Raw genomic sequence first — 21,210 nt, 5'->3', positions numbered from 1 at the left:
TTCAATTGTTTCATTTATTTAATCACATCGTACACCACTGGCAACAACCAGAAGAAGTTGAGACAGGCATAAGTTTTATTATACCGATCGACTCAGATGGGGATTCTCTTCGTCCATTTTATTTCAATTACATCCCTTGTATGCAAAATTATACGTCAGACATCGGAAGTCACAAGGAACCTTTTTCTTTGAAATTTTCGGGCCTTAAAACGACTATTGATGCGAACTGCCAGCTTAGAAAAAGTATGAGAGATGGCCGGCCACAACATGAGAATTCGGCCGTAAGTATTAAAATTAAATATATATATAGTTAGAAAGCCTTTTTCATTAACTCTATGCTAAGGAAGAAGAGGGTATCTTCAAAATATTTATGGCGCCGTGCTTTGCTCTATACCATCCTATGAACGTTCCAGTATATAGACACAAATTTCGAGAACAACATTTAGGGCATTGTCAGCAAATTTTGTAAATCCCCAAAATAGCCGATAGCTTTAAGTTATACAGTTTATATAGTAAGATTCAAGTTATAACAAATTCTGTTAGGGCTTGGCCCCAACAGACGGATAACCTAAATGTGCAACATATTGTGCAAAAACACGCTACAGAGGTCGCTATTATTTTCATTGGATCGTTAAAAAATCAAAAACACCGTTTAGCTTACATAGCTTTTGCTCTTTAATGCAGTCCGTGCCTAATTAATTGTTCGCTTCTATTAGGCAAATTGCTTTGTTAGGCAGAAAAATTCAGGCAATCTTTCGCCCATCTAAGGCAAGCGCTTCGAGAGTTCGATTATACTCTGAAAACTTTTTAACCGGGATTATAGTAAATACACGCATTTTGATTGGCTGCAACGGAATATCGTAACATTCTAAACCTCTATGGAAATTAGCCATGCCATGAACCAATTGGTTGTGCATTACTGATGTTATGTTCGAAGAAGTAAATCACTTACTTGAAATGATCGATCAGAGCAACATCCCGAAAGAAATTTTGAATGATACGATTGTTGGGACATTTTGCATCAAACTAAATGTATGGGATTTGTGATCTAACCTTCGGAATGCGTAGAAATGAAATGCCATCTCTTTACGTATTCAAAATATAATTAAAACAAATTTATGCGAAATATTGAACATAGGAATGAATTCCTATTCGTATAATAAAAGCTACGCTAAAGAAAGATACAATAATAAAAGGTAGTAGAAAGCAAGAAAGATAGCGATAATTAAAGGCAAAGTAATGAAAGATACGTGTGAACAGTGTAACCTGATGCCACGGTAATAAAACGTTTCTCGTAATTTCTTTGGGGAATTAAATATAAAAATTTATATCACGTATAGGCGATTAATTCTGATGTCCGTTCGTCCGTATATTGTTTGAATATCTATCATTTTATATAACTTATAATGGAAAGCTTACAACTTGATCGCAAGAAACTTGTAACCTCCTACAAATATTCCTACTTATATCCTATCCTGACGTATTAAAATTTTATTATATTTTCAATACTTAATTGGACCAAATATGAAGAAGAATCAGAGCAGATAAAATAAATCTGACTCGAATTACTACCAAGGTTATAAATAAGAGAACAAGGTTAATTAAATTTTAAGCCGTGAACATACGGAACGCGCTTTAAAGTGAATAAAATTTCATTTGTTCTCTCTTTATATTATTTAATTTTTTCTTTTGTTATACAATAGCAACAGAATACGTAGCTACAACACTATTAAAACAGAATCTGTTTAAAAAAAAAAAAGGAAAAGAAGCAGAAATAAAAACTCTTTCATTTTTAGACTTTGAGTCAGTACTGTTTACTCTACGTACTGAGAAAACCGAACCGTGTCAAGCCCTGATTTGAATAAAATACAAAAAGAATAATTTTTCTTCTCTTTTGCATAAATTCTATAAAGTATTTCGTTTGTAAAATTTTCTTTTTGTATTTTTAATTTAATTAATTATCCATTTTTTTTTTTTTTGTTCGTGTTCTTGCTTTTATCATTCTTTTAGTTTCATATATCCAGAGAGAAATATTTAAGTGTATCTATCTGTGTTAACGAGTCAACAATATTGTCATCATTATTTGATTTGTCAAATTTTTGTAAATGTTTCTTGTTTATTGAATTTAATCATTTGTCAGAATGAATGTCACATGTTATTGAGTCAATAAATTTGTTAGTTTCATTTTGTTGTTGTTGTTGTTGTCGTTGCTGAATTAATTTCTTGCGTTGTGATAGCTTTGGCGAGATTTATTTATGTAAACGTGCAGATGGGCTTGTTTATATGTAAGCACTTCCGTATGGAAGTCTTCGATCTGTGTGTGAGTGTGTTAGCTCGTTCGTCTGTGTACGTGTGGATGCGTGTGCTTTATATTTGTTGTACTCGTTTATTGTTGTTATTATTATTATTATTATTATAGTTGTGGTTGTTGTTGTTGTTATTATTATTATTATTGGTTTCGCAAGCATTTCATATATATATTAAATTATGTACACATATACATATAAGTATCATATGTATGTACGTTATACATAATACAAGTACAAGAGTGTGAGTGATATTATTAAGTAGTAGTAAGAAAGAAAGTTTCAAAAAAAAGTAAAACACCATTAATTAATACAAATACAATTAATAAGAAGCATATAAAATCTCAATTACTAGGTTTATTCAAACCTGAGCGGGACGCATAGTTGACGAGGGCAAACTCAAGCAATGCACCAAACACGAACGTCAGGCATACGCCGGTCCAAACGTCAATCGCCTTTGTGTATGATACGGGCGGCAGTGAAGCATTTATGCCGGATGTTTGGGTGGCCATTGTTAGGAGTGTGGTGACACCTGAAACGAATTTTATAATTATTATTTAAAACAATACATATTTATTACGTTTTGCGGGGCGGAACAAAACCCAAAAAAACTGCTACACAAAATTTCAATAATTTGCAAGTTTGGAAACGTTTTCTGTGGGTAACAACCGTCAGTTACTCTAGTTATAAAAAATAAATTTATTTTTCTTTCATTTTTAATCCATTAACTTTTAAAAAGAATTGTTCTTTCTTGAATCATTTGCGCTGATTTTCTTCGCATTAACACTGCGTACTTACTGTAAAGTTGAAATTGAAAATATGTTCATCTCTTACTTTTACGCCATAAACTCTTAATAAGATTTCTTTTACAGTTGAGTAGTTTTTTCTGATGTTCGCTATGCTAACACTATTTACTTACTGTAATATTAAAAATGGAAAAGGTTTTTCTCTAATATATACTCGATTGCATAGAGTTCTTTTTCTTTAAGCAATATTTGCTGATTTTGGGGCGTTAACACTGTTTTGCTTACTCTAGTGTTAAAAAGAAAAATATCTTGGTTTGTTGTGTAGTTTTACTCCATCAATTTTTGGGGGGAATCTTTCACAATTGAGAGCTTTTATTTATTAACACTATTTACTTACTTTAGTGTCAAAGATGGAAAATATAATCCAATTATATTTACTTCCATTTAAGTTGATCTTCTCTTTGTCGACACTGTTTATTTATTTAGTATTAAAAACGGGAAGTATAATATTCTTTTCATTGTTATTTTATAAATTTTTGGAAAGATTACTTCTTCTTCTTGAATAATTTACGATGAACATTTCATTATTAACACTCTTTACTTACTGTAGTGTTAAATAACAAACATCTTTTTTAATTATATATACTCCATAAACAATGGAATGGGCTTCTTCTTCGTGAAGTCATTCCTGTTGATCCCTGTATTAATTCATGAGAACATTTTATTTTCGTAGGATAATTTACGCTGAACTTTATATTATTAACACTATTTGCTTACTCTAGTGTTAAACAAGAAAATTGTTTTTTAGTGACGTGTGCTCCATAAGTCTTGTAATGTTCGTCTTCTTCGTTAACTTGTTTCTGTGAATGCTTTCTTTATTAACACCATTCACTTATTTTAACTTAGCTTCTATATCATAAGTTCTTATGTAAGTATAAAGAAAGCTTTTTTTTTGAGACAGATCTTCAATATAATGTATAATGAGCGCGTTGTGTATAAATGTATGAATGTTTTTGCCTAATTGCATTCAATATATGCAACATTATTGTTTGCCTAGAGTGCTGTCTATTAATGATGATCTAGACTTTTATCATCGTTGTAACTTACCCAGTGAAACGCGAGCTGGTACAGCACCTTGATCAAGCCAGAATGACACCCATGAGACAATGACCAACATACAGCATGGAATATAAATTTGGATTAAGTAATATGAGAATTCTCGCTTGAACAGTAGATCGACTTTGAGGCAACTGTATTCACCTATGAGTATATATAAGGTTAAAAAAAATATAACAAAAATAAAATGAAAGATAAAACAGGACTCGAGTATGTTTTCAACCTTGGACACGAGTTGAAAAGAAAACCAAATAAATTGAATAAAAGAAAAATAACAACACAAAGAAAATAAATGAAACTCTCTTGAATAAAAAAGGAAAAAAAATAAATAAATAAAATAAACGTTTTAAGTAAAGTAAAACAAATGAAAAAAAAAAAACCATAAAGTAAAACGAAACCAAATGTAAGTATATATAAAAACTTATGTAACTGAAAATTTCGTCATAGGCAAGTAGAATCATTCATTTCAAGGGTTAATTGCTTTTTTTTGGCATGAATTTGTTGCACAACAATATTAACGGAAATGAATAAACGTACGAGCGAAGACGTATTCGATTTCATTTCCGTTAAATTGTTGCTATTGCGTTCCATACTCTTCAAGACAAAGTTGTTGTTGTTGTTGCTCTTTTTGTTATTGTTATTTAAATATTAAATATTTTTTTCCATCTTTTACTAACACATTCTCATATTTTATAGCTTTGTTCATTTATTCAATTTCTTGTTTGTTTTCCTTTTTTTTGTTGGTTGAAGTTGAAATCGAACGGGACAAAAAAAGGACATACAAAAATGACAGATTTGTCCTTTTTTTTTTTTTTTTGATAGTTTTGTGGCGAATTTATCTCATCAATGCATCTGGCAAATAACTGCAATTACCGTTAGTAACTGTTTGAATTAATTTGTTATCATTGCATTGCATTGTGATGTGTGTATGATGAGTGAGTTGTAAACATTTACACTTCTCAAATATTTCTGTATGTAACATATACATGTATACATCTATAGATATGTGTATATAGATATATGCATGAACACATATAAATTTGCGTACAAGTAACCATATATATATGTCCATATATACAAAAAAATGTACTCATATACACATTTACATATATACATATACAAGTATCCATATTCGTACTTATATACAAAACATATATAAATATAAATATATATATATATATATATATATATATACATATGCATATATACATGTACATATATAAATGGGTTTTTATCGTTTTTATTCTATTTTTGAAAATCTGAAAAATAAAATTCTTGTTAAAATTTTTGCAATTCGTGTAAATTATTAGAAACATTTAACGTAGCATATGTAACGGAAAGTTTTTAATGGCATGTATATATATATATATATAGAGAGAGAGAGAAGGAAAGATATTTGCAGAATTAAGCTTGTAATGTGTAAATGAATTTTTTATATAAACAAAAAGAAAAAAATGATAATTTTTTTTTTTTTTTTAAATTTAATTTAATTAAATAAATAAATACAGAACTAAGTATATATAAGTTATTATTATAGCATTATATGTAAAAGAAGCAGATCTTCAATTATGTGTTTAGATAACTAAAATTTCATGCATATCGTGTGTAATCTTAATGACAACTAATATTAAATTAAACCTTAATTTGAATATTAACCAGTTAATTGTTTTCGACGAGTATACTCGTAATGAAAGAAGCACAAAATTTTGATAATAATAAGAGTAAAAGTCATAACCTTCAAAATATTTTAATATTTCGAAGCCATATCGAAATAACAGTAATTCGGGGAGATAATCCTGACTCAACTCTAATCGAATCGGGAAACATTTTCCGGTATTATTTACATTCAAATATGAAAGTTCATGATACACAAAGGTGTGGATTATTGAAGCTAATATTGGCTAAGTCAGCATGGCCGATTTTTTCCATTTTTACACATAAATAGTAGAGTCTTTCGCAAAGTAAATAGAGAAAATTTCAGGCATCTGTCTTTCATAATTTGTGAATAATGAGCAAAAATTCACAAAGCCGCAACGGTTTTCCCTTCAACTTATGCTTTACTGCAAGCGTATGCTCTGACCAACTTGGCCCATTTTCAATACAAACTTTCGTTCAAAAACTTCCGGTAGTTTTACTTAGTTTGAAATCGATGTCTTCATTTTTGCAAGGACAGCGTCAACAACACAATCAGTACAGACAGACAGACATGATTTAAGCGATTCAGTATTTCACGCTGATCAAGATTGTACGTGCATTGTTTGAAATGTCTCTGAAGCTTTCTTTTTGATTGTGCGAACATTAGGATAAAATGAGTGTACTATCATTTTTCGGTGATGGGTGTAAAAATAAAATTCAATTACAAGTTAATTTCACAGTACACATACTCTGTGCTTAAGAACTATAGTCATTGCTAAATTTTTGCGATTCTTTTTAGATACTTTTTTTCGAAGAAGTCGAAACAGCTAACTGGTTAATGTTAAAACGTATGTAACAAAAGGATTCGATTTTTTAAAGTCATTTAGTGATGCGTACCCAAACTTTTACTTGACTATGTAACGCTTCTTAATGCCAAACTGTCAGCTTTAACAATTCATCGACGTGAAAATATTTGACCAAGATTTGAAAGTTGTTTCGTTGCGAAACATTTAACCTTCACCCCTTCGCCGAATTACGAGTTGCGAAATAGTGAAGAAATATAATTATAAAAAATGCATAATATTGGAATAACTGCATGTATAATAATCTTGTAACATTAAGTGTTGTAACGTTAACTGCCATTTGTGAGATTAGAGATTCATTGTGCGAATGATAAGTTTAACATTCTTAGGTCCAATTTTCTTTTACACATGAAATGGTGTGAGGTTTACTTCAACATTCTTAACTTAGCTAAATGCAAAGGTTTGCACTTCTCGAGAACTCTTGTAAATGTATTTCATTTACGATCAGACATTGAAGACAGTGTCACATATTTACTGCCCTGGTGTAATATTTGATGCCAAAATGTCCTTTAAGAAAGCAATGGCCCCTCTAGGTTTTAATAAGCGATGCTCTAAAAAATTTGACGAGCCTTATATGACCAAAGGCTTTTATATATCACTGGTGAGATCATGTTTAGAAAATGACGCAGTAGTTTTATCTTCTAATCAGTGTTGCTATTCTAAAAAGCTTGAATCACTTTTCGCGTTGCACAATCTTGAAGACGCATGGCTCTCTGCATAGGAAAATGAGCTGCCTGTAATTCGCATACCGTCTCTAGCGAAAAGCAGGTTAGTGCTGAGAGTTTGTTTCCTGAACAAACTTATAGAAGGGAAGATAGATTTCTAAAGGAGATTGACTTTAATGTTCCGGTAAAGGCATCAAGATGCTATTAGTCCGTTAGATTACCTGAACTATGTGCCTTACGCGCCCTTGTGGGTCACATTTAAATACTGTAAAGAGTCGTATTACAAATTCTCTTAAATTTTTGAAAGAAAACTTCTCGGGAACTAATCTAAAGGAGTTGTCATCTGACAATAATATGTGATGCTATATAATGGATACTATGTCCCTCTCTTAAATCCACTTAGGTAGGCTTCGAGGATCTATGATTTTAATGCAAAGAAGTACAGCTACTCTACTTTAAGCTTGGTTGGCATATTTGAGTTTGATTAGTCTCTCTATTAATTTTTCCCTTTATCGTTGTGGTATAGATTTATAGGTCTTTTCCCTTTATTGTTGTGGTACACGTTTTATCCATTAGTGTATCAATTTTAAGTATAATAAGCCGAAATTGTAACCTTTAAGATCCCATGTGGCCTTTTGTGGCTTCATTTTAGCCAACCACAATTATAAAAAAAAAAGGAAAAACTTATTTACAGGAATTTATATTTACAATGCTTTTCCTGGTATTGTTCATTTGGATACTACGATTCAACTCTATGCAACCAATTGATTTTGCCTTCAGCAAGTTCTTTGCTTATATATGCTGTGCTTGCATACCCTTAAAAAAATTACCAACACACAAATATCGTTGTGACATTTTCCTGATAATCTCTGCAACTGTTCTGCAATATTCTGCGAATTGTTGTTAATCTTTCCGTCAACCGCAAGCTGCATTGATAGCTAAACCATTAGAAAAGGGATTTCGGTGTTTTATTTTTGGCAATTATTTGTGATAAAGGGTATATTAAATTTGTGCAAACATATGTAACATGCAGAAGAGGTTGAGATAGACAAGCCTGTCCGTCCCTCTGTCCATTTTACGTCTGCTTATTTGTAAATTTGTTTTCAAGCTACACGTCGCAATTTTTCAGATATTTTGATAAAGTCTGGCACACTGACGTGCTTTGATCCAAGGACGAATGCTGTTGAGAATTGCTTGGATCGGTCCATTTCTTTAAATAGACGAGACCTATTTGAAAAAGCCATTATGTGGAAAATGTTGCAAGTTTCAATATTTGTCGATAAAATTCGGTCCATAATAATACCTGAACATTCTAAATTGGTTGGAAAAATTTGGTTCAGGCGGAGCTATTTTTGGAACGCTCTCTCGTACAACCTGAGTGTTCCTACGAAAACTGAAACTTTCAGAAAATGATTCTGAATCGATCGATATAATAATGGATGGGTCAACCTCAAGCCCTTCTGGTTATTACATGCGCCCGTACAAACTCGATAAACCCTATACCGTAAGTGGTGCGGACTATAAAATTCGTTAAATTAACCTATCAAGAATCTATCTCACCATTCGGATTGAGTAATCAGGATATCATAACTTCTGACATATTGAATCCTATTTTCAATAGTGTTGGTTGCTGTTTTTAGAGTTCCTTAGTAATAGTTTTGTTTCGCTGGAGTGTATGCTATACCCAATTAACTTTTGCCCACACATATAGGAGCGGCATGGATATACTGTTTTATCGTGAATATTAACAAATCGTCGACCGTCTGCTTTTCTATTACTACTTGAGCCAATCTGGACGCGTGATCAACTGTGTAGTGACTCCTATCTTATGGTCAAGCTTCTAATTTGTTTATCTGCCCTCTTTTTATACCACACACTACTTGTGCTGCAAAGTTGCCTTAAATTTGTACGGATGTGAACAATACCCAGAAGGACTTGCGATAGACCCACTTTATATTTTATCTTCTGTCTGCCCGTCTGTCCGCCATGTTTTTTTTTTGTATTTAACCTACAGGCCTCAATATTTGTCATATTTTGATGAAATTTGCTACACTCGCTTGTTTTGGCCTGAGGATAAGTGCTGCTAAAAATAGTCCGGATTAGACTACTTTTTTGGCCATTTCCCATATGAAACCTTATTTTCAAAAGTCGTTACATTAATAACTGCATGAAAAGAAGCAGTGTAGGATATTTAATGTTGGAAAGCGTAGTCCTTTGTGGACGTTTCTTCCTCCCTCCACTGGTTTCCTTATCCGAAAACCGACTTAAGGTTACTAATTCACTCACATATAGTATATAATGCAAGTTCTCTTGAAGTAACTAAGCTCTTCAATCTACACAACTCTAACATCAAGCTTGCACAAAAAAATTCATACCCTATTAAGTTCTCAAGTCGTCCTACCATTAGAAAGGTTTCCTATAACACTTTAATTAACGAATTGCATCTAACTAGAAATATAACATCAACATACACATCTTTTTTGCTCATTACTGTCTGCTTTATTATTTGAAAGTTATATCATTTAGTTGAATTAGTTATTGGATTCCTTAAGTGCGTACCCTAATTTGATAAGAAAATAAAATCAAAAAACTCGAAGAAATATTTTCTACAGATATGCATTATTTTACGGGTTTTTAAATACAAGTATGTATGTATTTTACTTAATGCGCTACATATGGTTTAATGCTATTTATGAGATATTATTATGAATATTATTATTTTAACAAACAACTTTTTCTTTTCGGGGTATATTATTAGATTAGTGTTGGAGTTATTACTTGTGTGCTTGTGTACTTATGTATCTTTTAGCCGAATCAGAAAGGGTTCGAATTTTATTTGTTTTGTTATATTCTTTATTATCATTTTAATAATCTATGTGAAATGGCCGAATACAGGAAGTAGTTCTCATCACATTGATGTATATGTGTATAAAAAAAAAGATATTTCTTTTATGAATTTGTGGCATAGGTGTGTGAGGTTGATTCTAAATTGAAAACAAGCAAAGTAATCACAAAATTCAGATTAATTTCAATTAACATCAAAGAAATATTGAAAAAACATATTAAAAACTAAAGGAAGACAATTCACATTCTCATATATATAATGGATACTGAAGGCAAAAAAAAAGAAGAAGAACAATTAAATATAATCGAATGAAATGATGTAATCTCGTGACAGATTATAATTCAATAATTACCATTCAGAATAAAATTCGGAGGGTAAACCATAAAATAATCACAAATAAAAACAAGTAAGAAAATTAAATTCGCTCGTGACCGAATCTTTTATACCCATCACCGATAACCTAGCACAGACAAGAGAAGTAGAAGAACAAAATTTTCATGCTCTGTAATATGAGGAGAACACGATCGACTTTTCCCATTTTCAAAATAAAAATCTTTCTTGCCTAGGCGAAGTGAGCGTCGTAGGCGTGTCCTCGGAAAAGTTTAGGTCAATTCAAAAATCTTGTGGAAATTTGTAGGCGATAAAATCATTTTCGCTCACTAGAGAATGTTTACCACAAATATTACACCGTTGCGCAAACAGGCCAATTGGACAGAGGAACAGAGAGACATGTTTTCCAAATTTAAGGCTGACTAAGAATTTAAATACTTTATGGTGGTTGTGATATTGAGATATTGAAAAAACAATAAATTTTGATAACATGTATATACGTTCGAATTTTTGTACGTTTATTTGCCTCAGTTTATGAGTAAGAAAAAAAAAACAATTTTTTGGAAAAATGGAGGTCTTCTCAGTTTACATGATACGGTGGGCGTGTCCTTCGACCGAAATGACTCATTTTCAACACAATCCTGCGTACAAGAGCTTTCATTGTTTCCGCCAAATTTTAAGTTGTTAGCTTTATTTTTGCGGCCAGGAAAAAGGTTTACAACAGACTTTCCACAGACGGACAGACGAACATGCTTAAATCGTTTTAGGATTTGATGCTAATCAAGATTTATGGAATTTCCGATGCTTCCTTCTTTCTGGGCGTTGCAAACGTTTTGCCAAATGAATATACCCCTCATCCTTCGGCGATGCGTATAATAAATCAAAAAAGGTATTATACTCAGCTTAGGTCGAATTTCTTCTATACCCATCACTAGTTAGTTGTAGCTTGTGTACGATAAGTGACAGCCTGAATTTTTTTTTTTTTACTTGATCTGTCGATTTTATTTTAAGACGTATTTTGAATCGTTTTGTTAGTCACCCTGTATAAATAATTGTACAAATTAAAGGCCCTTCAATTTGTATCTAGCGTTGGCGTCCGATGCACAAATTTAGTTAAAAGAAAAGCAAAGCCCACAATAGAGCTCTAGGGTTTCGAAACTCTATATTTAAAGAAAGAGTGAAAGACGTCAGTTTTTTGATAATTTTGAGGCGTTGCAAAGAGCCACTTGTCAGATTTTCGAGTTTAATTTGTGAATGAGTGAGTAGCCGTGAGTTCAGCAAACACAGGCTTCGATCGATAGACATGTCTGAATCGTTATAAGTTATGTCCGATAGGCAGTTTGAGAAGTTTACTTTCTTACGAAAGAGACTTCGCTCTTCATGTTCATTAGGAGTATACAATCTTTAAAAGATCCAAAGACCAAATTTTTGGTACCTAAGGATGTGCCTCTTTGCTGATTTGAAAAGAGCTTTAGGAAGGAATTTCAAAAGGAGTTTATTCCAATACATATATAGATTCCGCATTTCCTTTACATTAAGGTAATCAGGTATTCTTCGTAATCTGAGCAATTTCTTATTAGCGAGACGTATTTCTTTTTAAACGGTAGCGTTATTCAAAAATATTGCATCTCCTCTGATGAGTGTTTCAGTGTATTAGAAAAATTTTTCAATGAAATTATAGTTTAGTTTTTGTCATATGAACGGACAAACAAACATCGCTAAAGCATACCGGCAGTTAAGCTGATCAAAAATACTTACACTTTACGGTATCTTCCAAGCCTTTGCGATGCTTTCTAATTCTTTACATTTGTTGTTGCAATTGTAATCGGATCTTTAGCACACATACATTGCTAACTCCCAAAAATACATACACTTTATGATATTTTCGAAGTTCATTTCGAATTTTACGTTGGTTTATAAATGTAGCTAAAGTTGTAATTTCGCTTTAGCTTACAGACACCAAACTAGCTAAACGAATCCGGTACTTGCGGCGACCAAAAATGCGTATGCTTTACAGTATCTACGAGGACTATTCGATACTTTATAAAGCTTGGTATTTCGTAAAAAGTCCAGTACTCAAAGTAATCAAGACGTCACCGTGTTTTCAAGTCATAATCGATGGTTTATAATGCTTTATATAAATAGTTAAAGTTGCGAACACGCTTTTAGCATACAGATAGACGGACAAAAGTGGCGAAATTAAGCCGGTATTCACGCCAATCTAAAATACGTATACTTTAATATAGCTTCAAGGCTTATATGGTGCTTTATAATGCCTCACATGTGCATATGTAAGTATAGACGGACAGACGTACATAACCGATCTGATAATTTCGCTGAGAAAAACTTTACTGCAAACTTCGGAACATATTTGATGATTTACAATGCTTTTTAACATATGGACAGACGGACCAACATGGCTACAATAATTCAGTAGTTTCGCCTTGAAAAGTGTCTTTGCTTGGCTGTATCTTCGAGGACTTTTTGGTGATTTACAACACTTTGCATTTGTAGTTGAAACTATAATCGCGTTTTCAACGTAAAGACAGACAGAAAAACATAGCCAAATCAAACCGGTACTCACATCGATCAAAAAAACGTATACTTTACCGTAGCTACGATTTGATGGTTTATAATGCTTTCCAAATTGTCGTTGAAGTTGTGATCGTGGATTTGTGCATACAGACAGACGGACGAAAATGGCTGGACTTATCTCGATTGCTCATGCCAATCGAGAATATCTATATCTAAAGCCTACTCAATACTTTGAGATACTTCACATATACATAGATAAAGCCGGGCAGACATGCAGGGCTAAAAAAAAAAAGCGGCACTTTTGCTAAGCAAAACACGGCAAGCTCTTCGACGCTCTTCAATCCTTAAGAATTTATAAATTTCAACACAAAGGCGGACGGAAGCACGAACTATTCTTGCAGAACAAGGATATATATGTACGATATATATATGTTCTATTGCGTTATTAAAGTTTATTTTTCCTATGATGGGTATAAATAAAAATCAAAATGACAAATAAAAGACAAAAATGAAAAAAATTATCATGGAAACCAACTTACTTCCAACGGATCTCTTAAACACATAAATATAACATTTTTGATTACAGAGTGACAATAACGAGACAAATAAAGTCATACCCGTATTAGTTTTACTGTTGCAATAATCAGTCAAGAATTTTTCCAATGTGAAGCGAGGTAGGTGTAAATTTTTAACCACTTGCACTGGATCACCTTCTTTCCAAAGGAAGACCAAATCGTTTGTTGTCCAACCGTCTAAGAGGGCGAAAAAAAAGCAAAACAAATGTGAATAATAAAAAAAAAATTTTTTTTTAAATTTTATTAATTAAATTAACTTTGATTTTTCCCTTTGAACATATATTTCACTTCAAATCAATAAATATACTTACAACTGGCCATACGTAATGAACAAATCTGACGATCCAAAGGATATAATTTCAAATTCATGGGACAAGCCAATGTTAATGATATACGAATACTATAAAGAACCGAGCCATTGGGAAAAATGCGTATATAAACATTAGGCATAATGATGTTATGAAAGTGACCCTCTTTCTCATTCGAAAAGAACAGATCCGGCATCCAAACACGATTCGCTTCAGTCAGTGTCAAATATTTGAGACGACCTTTAAGACAATAACTTTTTTTGTTTCACTTCACATATTCCGCATAAAATTTTTTAACTTACCCTGTATATCATCGAATTTTAAACGTTCATCTGTCCATTGTTCACGGAAAGTTAACTGTACACTATACTCCTACATTTCGATAAGATTTCGTAGAAGTTTTTTTTTTTTTTTGATATTGATTGTTTTGGATTAAAAACGCGCCAAAAAAACAAAAAAAAACAAAAACCATAAAAATTTATCGGATTAATATTGATAATGAATTGATTTTCAATTATAAGAAAATGTATTCGTATGTATGTAGGGCATGTATTAAATAAAATGGATATATATGTATGCATGTATGTATATATATATTTATGAGAAAAAGAGAGATAGAGAGAACGAGAGCGAAATAGAGATATAGAGATAAAGCGAGCAAAAGAGTCTACTCTCAATATTTTTACTGTTATTGTTATGATAACGGAACAGGTTAGAATTTTGCAAAAATTCAAGTTCAGCAGAAAACGCCGACGAAAAAAATCATCCAGAGATATATGAACGATCATCAATCAAATTCTTTAAGGGATAACATCAATGTCTTAACGGCCTAAAAAAAAAAAGTGTATTTTTGAAAAATTTCTTCGGATTGCACGAAAAGATGTATAGAAAACTAATAATCGATGAAGTTATTATGAATATATTTAGAATGTTTTGTCCGTTTTTTTTTTTTTTTTTTTTTTTGTTATATGACCAATCGGTCAGGTGATGGCCTCTACAAATTTATTACGGCTATGATCAAAAAAACGCAACAAAAGGGAGATAATAACGGACCGAAGACTGGAAGGTATGTATCCGATCGATAAGAGTTACACTTTACTTTTTAAGTGTTGTACCTCTACCCGTTCGGTAAGAGTTAAGTCGTTACCGATCAAGCAGTTCTGTAGCTAAAGGACCGCGCACAAATCACAATTAAAGCATGAGCTATCGTGCTGATGGTTGAACCCAAGTAAGCGGACTTTATAGTCGCGCTTCTTATCTTACTACGCTATGAGGTAGATATTGAGAAAAAAAAATAATTTTCAAAAAAAATACCACTTAATAAATTCTCGTGAAGTACTTGTAATCTAAGGGAGTCTGGTCTAAGCTTGTCTGTCCGTCCGTCTACCTTGTTTTCTTGTGTTCAAGCCACAGGCTGATGAAGTTCGGGACATTGACATATTTTGGCCTAAGTAACACAAGAATTCCACGGCAGGAACTCAACGGTAAGATTTTAACCTAGAAGTACCCATCGAGAATTTAAAAGTAAGACATAAGCGTAGAAATTCGCTGCTGGAAATCAAAGGTAAGACATTAGTCTAGAAATCCCCACCAGGTATTCAAAGGTTAGACATTAGCCTAGAAGTTTCTTGCAGATATCGAAAGGTAGGACATTAACCTATAACTTCCCAGCAAGAATTCAATCTAATTCACTTAGCCTATTCTGAGAAAGTCGATATTTTAAGTCAAGAGTTCCTTTTGAATAATGAACTTTTTATCACATACCCTAGAATGTTCAATGCATCTATTAATTCTGTTTGTTTTGGAAATTTTTATAATAGTGTTATCCCTTAAAAATTGCTAGAATAAAAGGATCTCTGGTATAAATTATCGAAAGCACGTTTCTGTGGAACTTTATGTATTATATGACATTTCTCCAATTTCTATTCGATTGTTATCGCCTTAAAATGCAAAGAGTTTTCTTGTTTTTTAATTTTGGAATGATTTCATGGAATTTTGATTTACGAAAATTTATGAATATATGAAGTTTAAGGATTGATTTTGAATCTGATAAATATGTTTGAAAAATTGGAAAAAATATTTGAACCTATAAAATTGATTTTTCCAATAATTTTATTGATTGCGTTGATGGGAGGGCGGGACCCAATTGAATGGTTCAAGTTCCCTAAACTAAATAAAAGCATTCAAGAATTTCAAAAAGATATACACCATTTTAAGATGTCAAGCAAAAAGCATAAGCACAAGCATAAGCACAAGCATAAGAACAAGCACAAAAACAAGCAGAAGCATAAACATAATCATAAGCACAAGCAGTTCGAAATCCTCTAAGAGCATTGACTTTGTAAAAAAAAAAAAGAAAAAATACTTAGCCATATGTACATTTTAGAGCCATGCTTTAAAGCCGACATGCATACCTTTGTTTTCATCACATAATTCGTAATAAAATTTCATAAGCGTTTTTCTCTGTACACATAATTTCAATAGCAATTTTTTTATAGCACCCACGAAAGCTTGTAACGTTATCAGATTCGTTTTGCGCAGCTATACATCGGTATATACATCAGTTTGTTTTTCTTAGGTTATAGAAACATCTCGTCTAACATCACTTCTTCATTAGAGTAAAAAAAATTTGTCGCTAGAAACCTAGGTAGGGGCAATGAGAACTATATCGCATTTGCATAATTCTTGATAGATCTGCCGAGGTATGTAACATTAGCACAGAAGCGATGCTTAAAAGCATTAAGAAAATCACTTTCTAGAAGACTGGGTCGGCTGCCGTAGAGGCATACGAGACATAGAGCAGCCCTGCTGAGAGATCCAGAAACATATCGTACCTGCTACAATCGGTGGTCTCTCTTTTGTTATTAGGCTTTTTGATAAATCTACTGTGTCTGAAAAATCTTTATCTGATGTTAGTAAAGAGGTGATCGGTGGGCCACATCGTCCCTGCACTATTCCAGACGAGAGCGTTGAAAGATTTTCAGTCTTACAAGTTCCTGGTACTTTCTTCGCTGTCTTCCTGTTTAAAAATTTCCTTAAAGTTGGAAGTCGTTCTATACTTTTTCACAGCTTTTTTGACCTTTCTTTATGAATTCGATTGATTTTTACATCTTAAGAACTCATATAGGAAATAATAGCACTTTCAAGTGTGCTTTCATTCGTACCGTCTAAAATATATCAAAAGTGATTCGGATAAATGTCTTGCACAATTTTTCTACCAGAGTTGTATTTTGGGAGTTGTATTCGAAGCCTTCTATGCCGATAGGACCGATTTCTTTTACAAATGCTTTTGGTGGTGCGTATGAAAAAGTCACCCTAGGGCGATTATTTCTTTTATAAAAAGCGATTAAGCAAACAAATGATTCATATCTGTACATTTATGGATTATATCAATACCAATGCATTAAATTCATTAAACATTCGACATTTCATATAAAATTAAAAAAAAAATATTAAAAATAAAAAGTAAAGAAAAAAAATTAACCTTAAAAACTTTTTTCCATTTGCGGAAGTATTATATTTTGGCAGTCGGATAAATTCGCATTAATTGAAAACATAAAGGATTATTTTTTGTTAACAGATTATCATCTCATAGAGCATCCGTTAGCAAAATTTCCAAGAATTCCCATAACGGTTTTCTAAATTAAAGCAAAACGTTTATGCCGTTACAAGGCTTGCACAAACATCGCACGCAGTTTTTCAACACACATCTATGAAAAAACACTCAACAGTCGTTATATTATATTGAGGGCAAAGAGTCGTTTAGGGGAGAGAGGCTTAGTCAGTAAAGTCTCCAATTTAGTCTTTAGACGTTTTCTCCTAACTCAAAGAAAAAGGCTAATAGAAAGTGGGCACATTTTAAAAATTATTGATTAAAATCAATTATAAGGTCAAAGGCAAAGTCTATTCATACAACTTAAGCAAAGGTGACAAAGGGTTGAATAGGGAAAAGGAAATATATCAAATTTTCACAAAAAATTTTGTTTACTTAATCATCAATATTTAGTTCACTCTCTTTCTATACCCACGATCGGACAACTGGGGCATATTCACCTTACCAAAGCGGTCGAGACTTCCAGAAAGAAGCTTCAATGGTCTTATGAATTAAATTTTAAACCACTATTAGCGTATACAGCTGTCTCCAGATGAAGAAAAAAACTTGTCGGCTCAAAACTTAGAAACTCGCAAATTAGTTTTGTTATTTTTTTTTTTTTTTTTTGGCCTTTGATGTGACCAATCCCCCAGGGATGCACCCTATACGTGCAACATGGTGGACAGGGGGAAATAAGTTGGGAAAGAGAAGCAGGTAGGAAGTGTCCGTTGCCTAGTCAGCGTGCTGTGCGTTTTACCGACTGAGTATTGAGTACTTGCTGTAACTACGATCGCATAAATGATCAAATCTCATTGGAATTTCAATCCCCGAATATCGGCTTGGACTCCCAATTACTTGGAGTCGGGCAAGTTCTTTTAAAGCACCCTCAGTACAACATTATTTGAGATGATCTCTCTAGTCAAAAGCAAAAAAGGAGCCGCTTTTCAGACATTACTCATAGAATGGGAGAGATATAACGATTAACATTTCCCCATACACGCTAGATGTAACACACCAATACTTGTAAAAAGCACGTCCACTCAATATTGTTTAACCTCGAAATTCGTTCTTTTGGTTTTTTTAAGCAAAGAGAATACTACGCCATCAATTAATATAAGTTTCTTACTTGCTTCAGATGAAGGTGGTGGGTATAAAAGATTCGAACCATAATTTCTCTACTTACAGTCTACAGTTCACGGAAAGGGTCACCAAAGGCTTCTCTGCGTATCGTTAGGCTAATAAATTCGTCTTTGTCTTTTTATTTCCTACAGCATGCGCTATAAAAGGAATATTGATATTTGCAGTATCTTGAAGGATCGGCGATGGACCCACGTTTTATTATACCGGTCGATTCAGAATCGACGTAAGCTTGTCTGTCCGTCTTATTTTTTTCTGTTCAACCTACAAGCCGAAATTTTTCAAACATAATGCGTGTTAGCTCGGAGACGAACGCAACTGAAAACTGTTCGCATCGCATCTGAAATGTAGCATAGTGTAGTTGTGTAGTGTTTTTACTTATATTTGTTTCCTTTAGTCTTTTTAGCCGTTTTGCGTTTAGTGCTCTTTATTTGGATTTCATTACGAATTTGTGCAAACTTTAAAAGGAAAAACTTTTTTTTTTTCAAAATTTATTTATTTCATATTTTTCCAACGAACGAAAGATGTTGTCCTTCCAGTGTTCACAGGCATTTATTTTGAGAGATAAAATTGATTCCTTGAAAATGCTGTAAATATCATTGACGTTCGGGATAAACCACGCTATCAAACGTTTCAAATGCAAGAACACTGACAGCTTTGCTGAAATAATTTTTGCGAAATAATTTCTACTTTAACAAATCGTTTTTACCTACCTCTAACTCCTTAATTAATCTGCAAAAAATATATGACAAGTTTTACGAATTTAAGGATTCGGAATATGATACAAACAACAACGACAACAACCGACAAAAATATTTAATAATTTGAAACTGTATAAAGTCGAATTTAGTTCGACGTAGGAGTAGTTGAGAGAAGAAGGAATGCGTTGCCGAGCCACAGTCGACATGGGAGTGAATACGGTTAGTGGTTACAAAGCATAGGCTCTCTTGAAGGATGTCTATCCAAAGGGTATGCATTGTGCTTTTACCGACTATGCACGCACTATAGCTAAGACCAAAGTAAAATCTACCGCCCTTGAAATACGAACACGCCAACACCGACGCGGTACATGCGATTCTTCGCTATTAGATTACTCATGCGGATCTGTCGTTATCAAAGGCCATTGTTTTATCAAAAATTCTCGAAGCTTCTTTCTTAAACACATGAAACTCGAAGCCAAAAAAAATTCATCAAGAGATACATTACTTCTATAAACAAATCCTTAGATCTGCCTAATAGTACTTTATTAATCCTTTTCACTCCTACGTGGAGCTAGACTCGGAACTACATTATTTAAAATTATTAAATGTTTTTTTTTTGTTTCTTCAAATACTTCAAAATTCCGATTAATTTAATTTTTTTTTTTATTGAGACTATGTCCAGTTTTGCAAATTAATTAAAGAGTAAGTTAACTACAGCGAACAGAAATCACAAAAAGTAGAAAAACTATATTCGGTTGTGGCCGAATCTTCTATATCCATCACTGTTATCTTAAAAATGAAAAAAATAAAAAAATTAAAAGGACTAAATTTTCTTACTCTATAACATTAGATGGGCGTGGTTGAGTTATTCTATTTTCAATAAAATAAAAGCGGAAATGTATATGTTGTATGTATTGTGCACTATAAGTGACAAGCAAACAACACGGACAGCAAAGACGTTCACAGTTTTTCTTACACGGCCACGTGGGTCCTCTCATCGATTTCAGTCATTTTCAAATTCGTTTACAAATTTTTAGGCGAATGGTAGAATTTTTACTCCAGATACTACATACTTCGGCAGTCGGATAGACATGGTTAAGCGCACTCCAAATTTCGAAAATATATAGGGGTTGCTTCTGCGCATTATATTGAGTAGACTTGGTCTACTTTTCTAACTTTTCGGCAGATGCAGCATTGCCTAGCGCATATACGATCGCATTTTTGTAGATTTTCTGCTCTAGCCTGTAGTTTGAGTAATGATCAAAAAAAATCTATTTTTTATTTCTTTTAAAAAAGCAAATGGATTCTTAGTTTACGTTGTCTTGTAGGTGTTCCCTTCGACCGATTTGACCCATTTTCAATACCTCCCTCCGTATAAGAACTTCCAATGTTTCTGCCAAATTTGAAGTCAATGGTTTGCAACAGACATTACACAGACGGACAGATACGCTTACGCACAAATGGACATGCGTACATCGATTTAGAATTTAACGCTAATCAAGAATATATATACACTTTGTGGGATCTCTGATGCCTTCTTCTGGGCGTTGCAAACATTTGCACAAAATAAACAGACCCCTTAGCCTTCGGTAATGCGTTTAATAAGTAGGAGTGCAAGGAGTTAATAACAGCTGCAAAGTACATAAAACGAATTCAAGACGATCCGTTAATGCACGATCGTAATTCAAATATACTTTCGAATTAAATTTTCCATTGAAATACAAGCAATTGCCGGAAAGAAAAAAATCCATGCCTAGACTTGCAAAAAACAAAGCATTGAATAACAAACATGCAATTAACCCATTGGTAAAATCATGCCCAAAAGCTTTTCTCAAAACGAAAGAAATGAAAAAAAA

At 32.8% G+C, this 21,210-nt stretch overlaps 1 protein-coding gene across 25 annotated transcripts in view; it reads right to left on the bottom strand.

Annotated features, from left to right (window-relative positions):
- The window catches only part of LOC119638128 (glutamate-gated chloride channel), a 104,070-nt gene that overhangs the window by 10,367 nt on the left and 72,493 nt on the right, over positions 1-21,210 (bottom strand). For 18 of the 25 annotated variants that reach the window (XM_038034759.1, XM_038034760.1, XM_038034761.1 and 15 more), the window contains 5 exons: positions 14,227-14,296; positions 13,928-14,164; positions 13,659-13,793; positions 4,160-4,312; positions 2,659-2,838 (listed from right to left, as the gene is read on the bottom strand). In XM_038034759.1, the coding sequence (XP_037890687.1) occupies positions 2,659-2,838; positions 4,160-4,312; positions 13,659-13,793; positions 13,928-14,164; positions 14,227-14,296 (775 nt within the window). The remainder of the gene's footprint in view (positions 1-2,658; positions 2,839-4,159; positions 4,313-13,658; positions 13,794-13,927; positions 14,165-14,226; positions 14,297-21,210) is intronic. The other 7 variants (XM_038034775.1, XM_038034768.1, XM_038034773.1 and 4 more) reach the window with 1 other exon arrangement.

Source organism: Glossina fuscipes, unplaced genomic scaffold, assembly GCF_014805625.2.
Source record: "Glossina fuscipes isolate IAEA_lab_2018 unplaced genomic scaffold, Yale_Gfus_2 73, whole genome shotgun sequence".
In the NCBI taxonomy this organism is placed as follows: Eukaryota; Metazoa; Arthropoda; class Insecta; order Diptera; family Glossinidae; genus Glossina; species Glossina fuscipes.
This window is presented reverse-complemented; position numbering and strand designations above follow the sequence as displayed.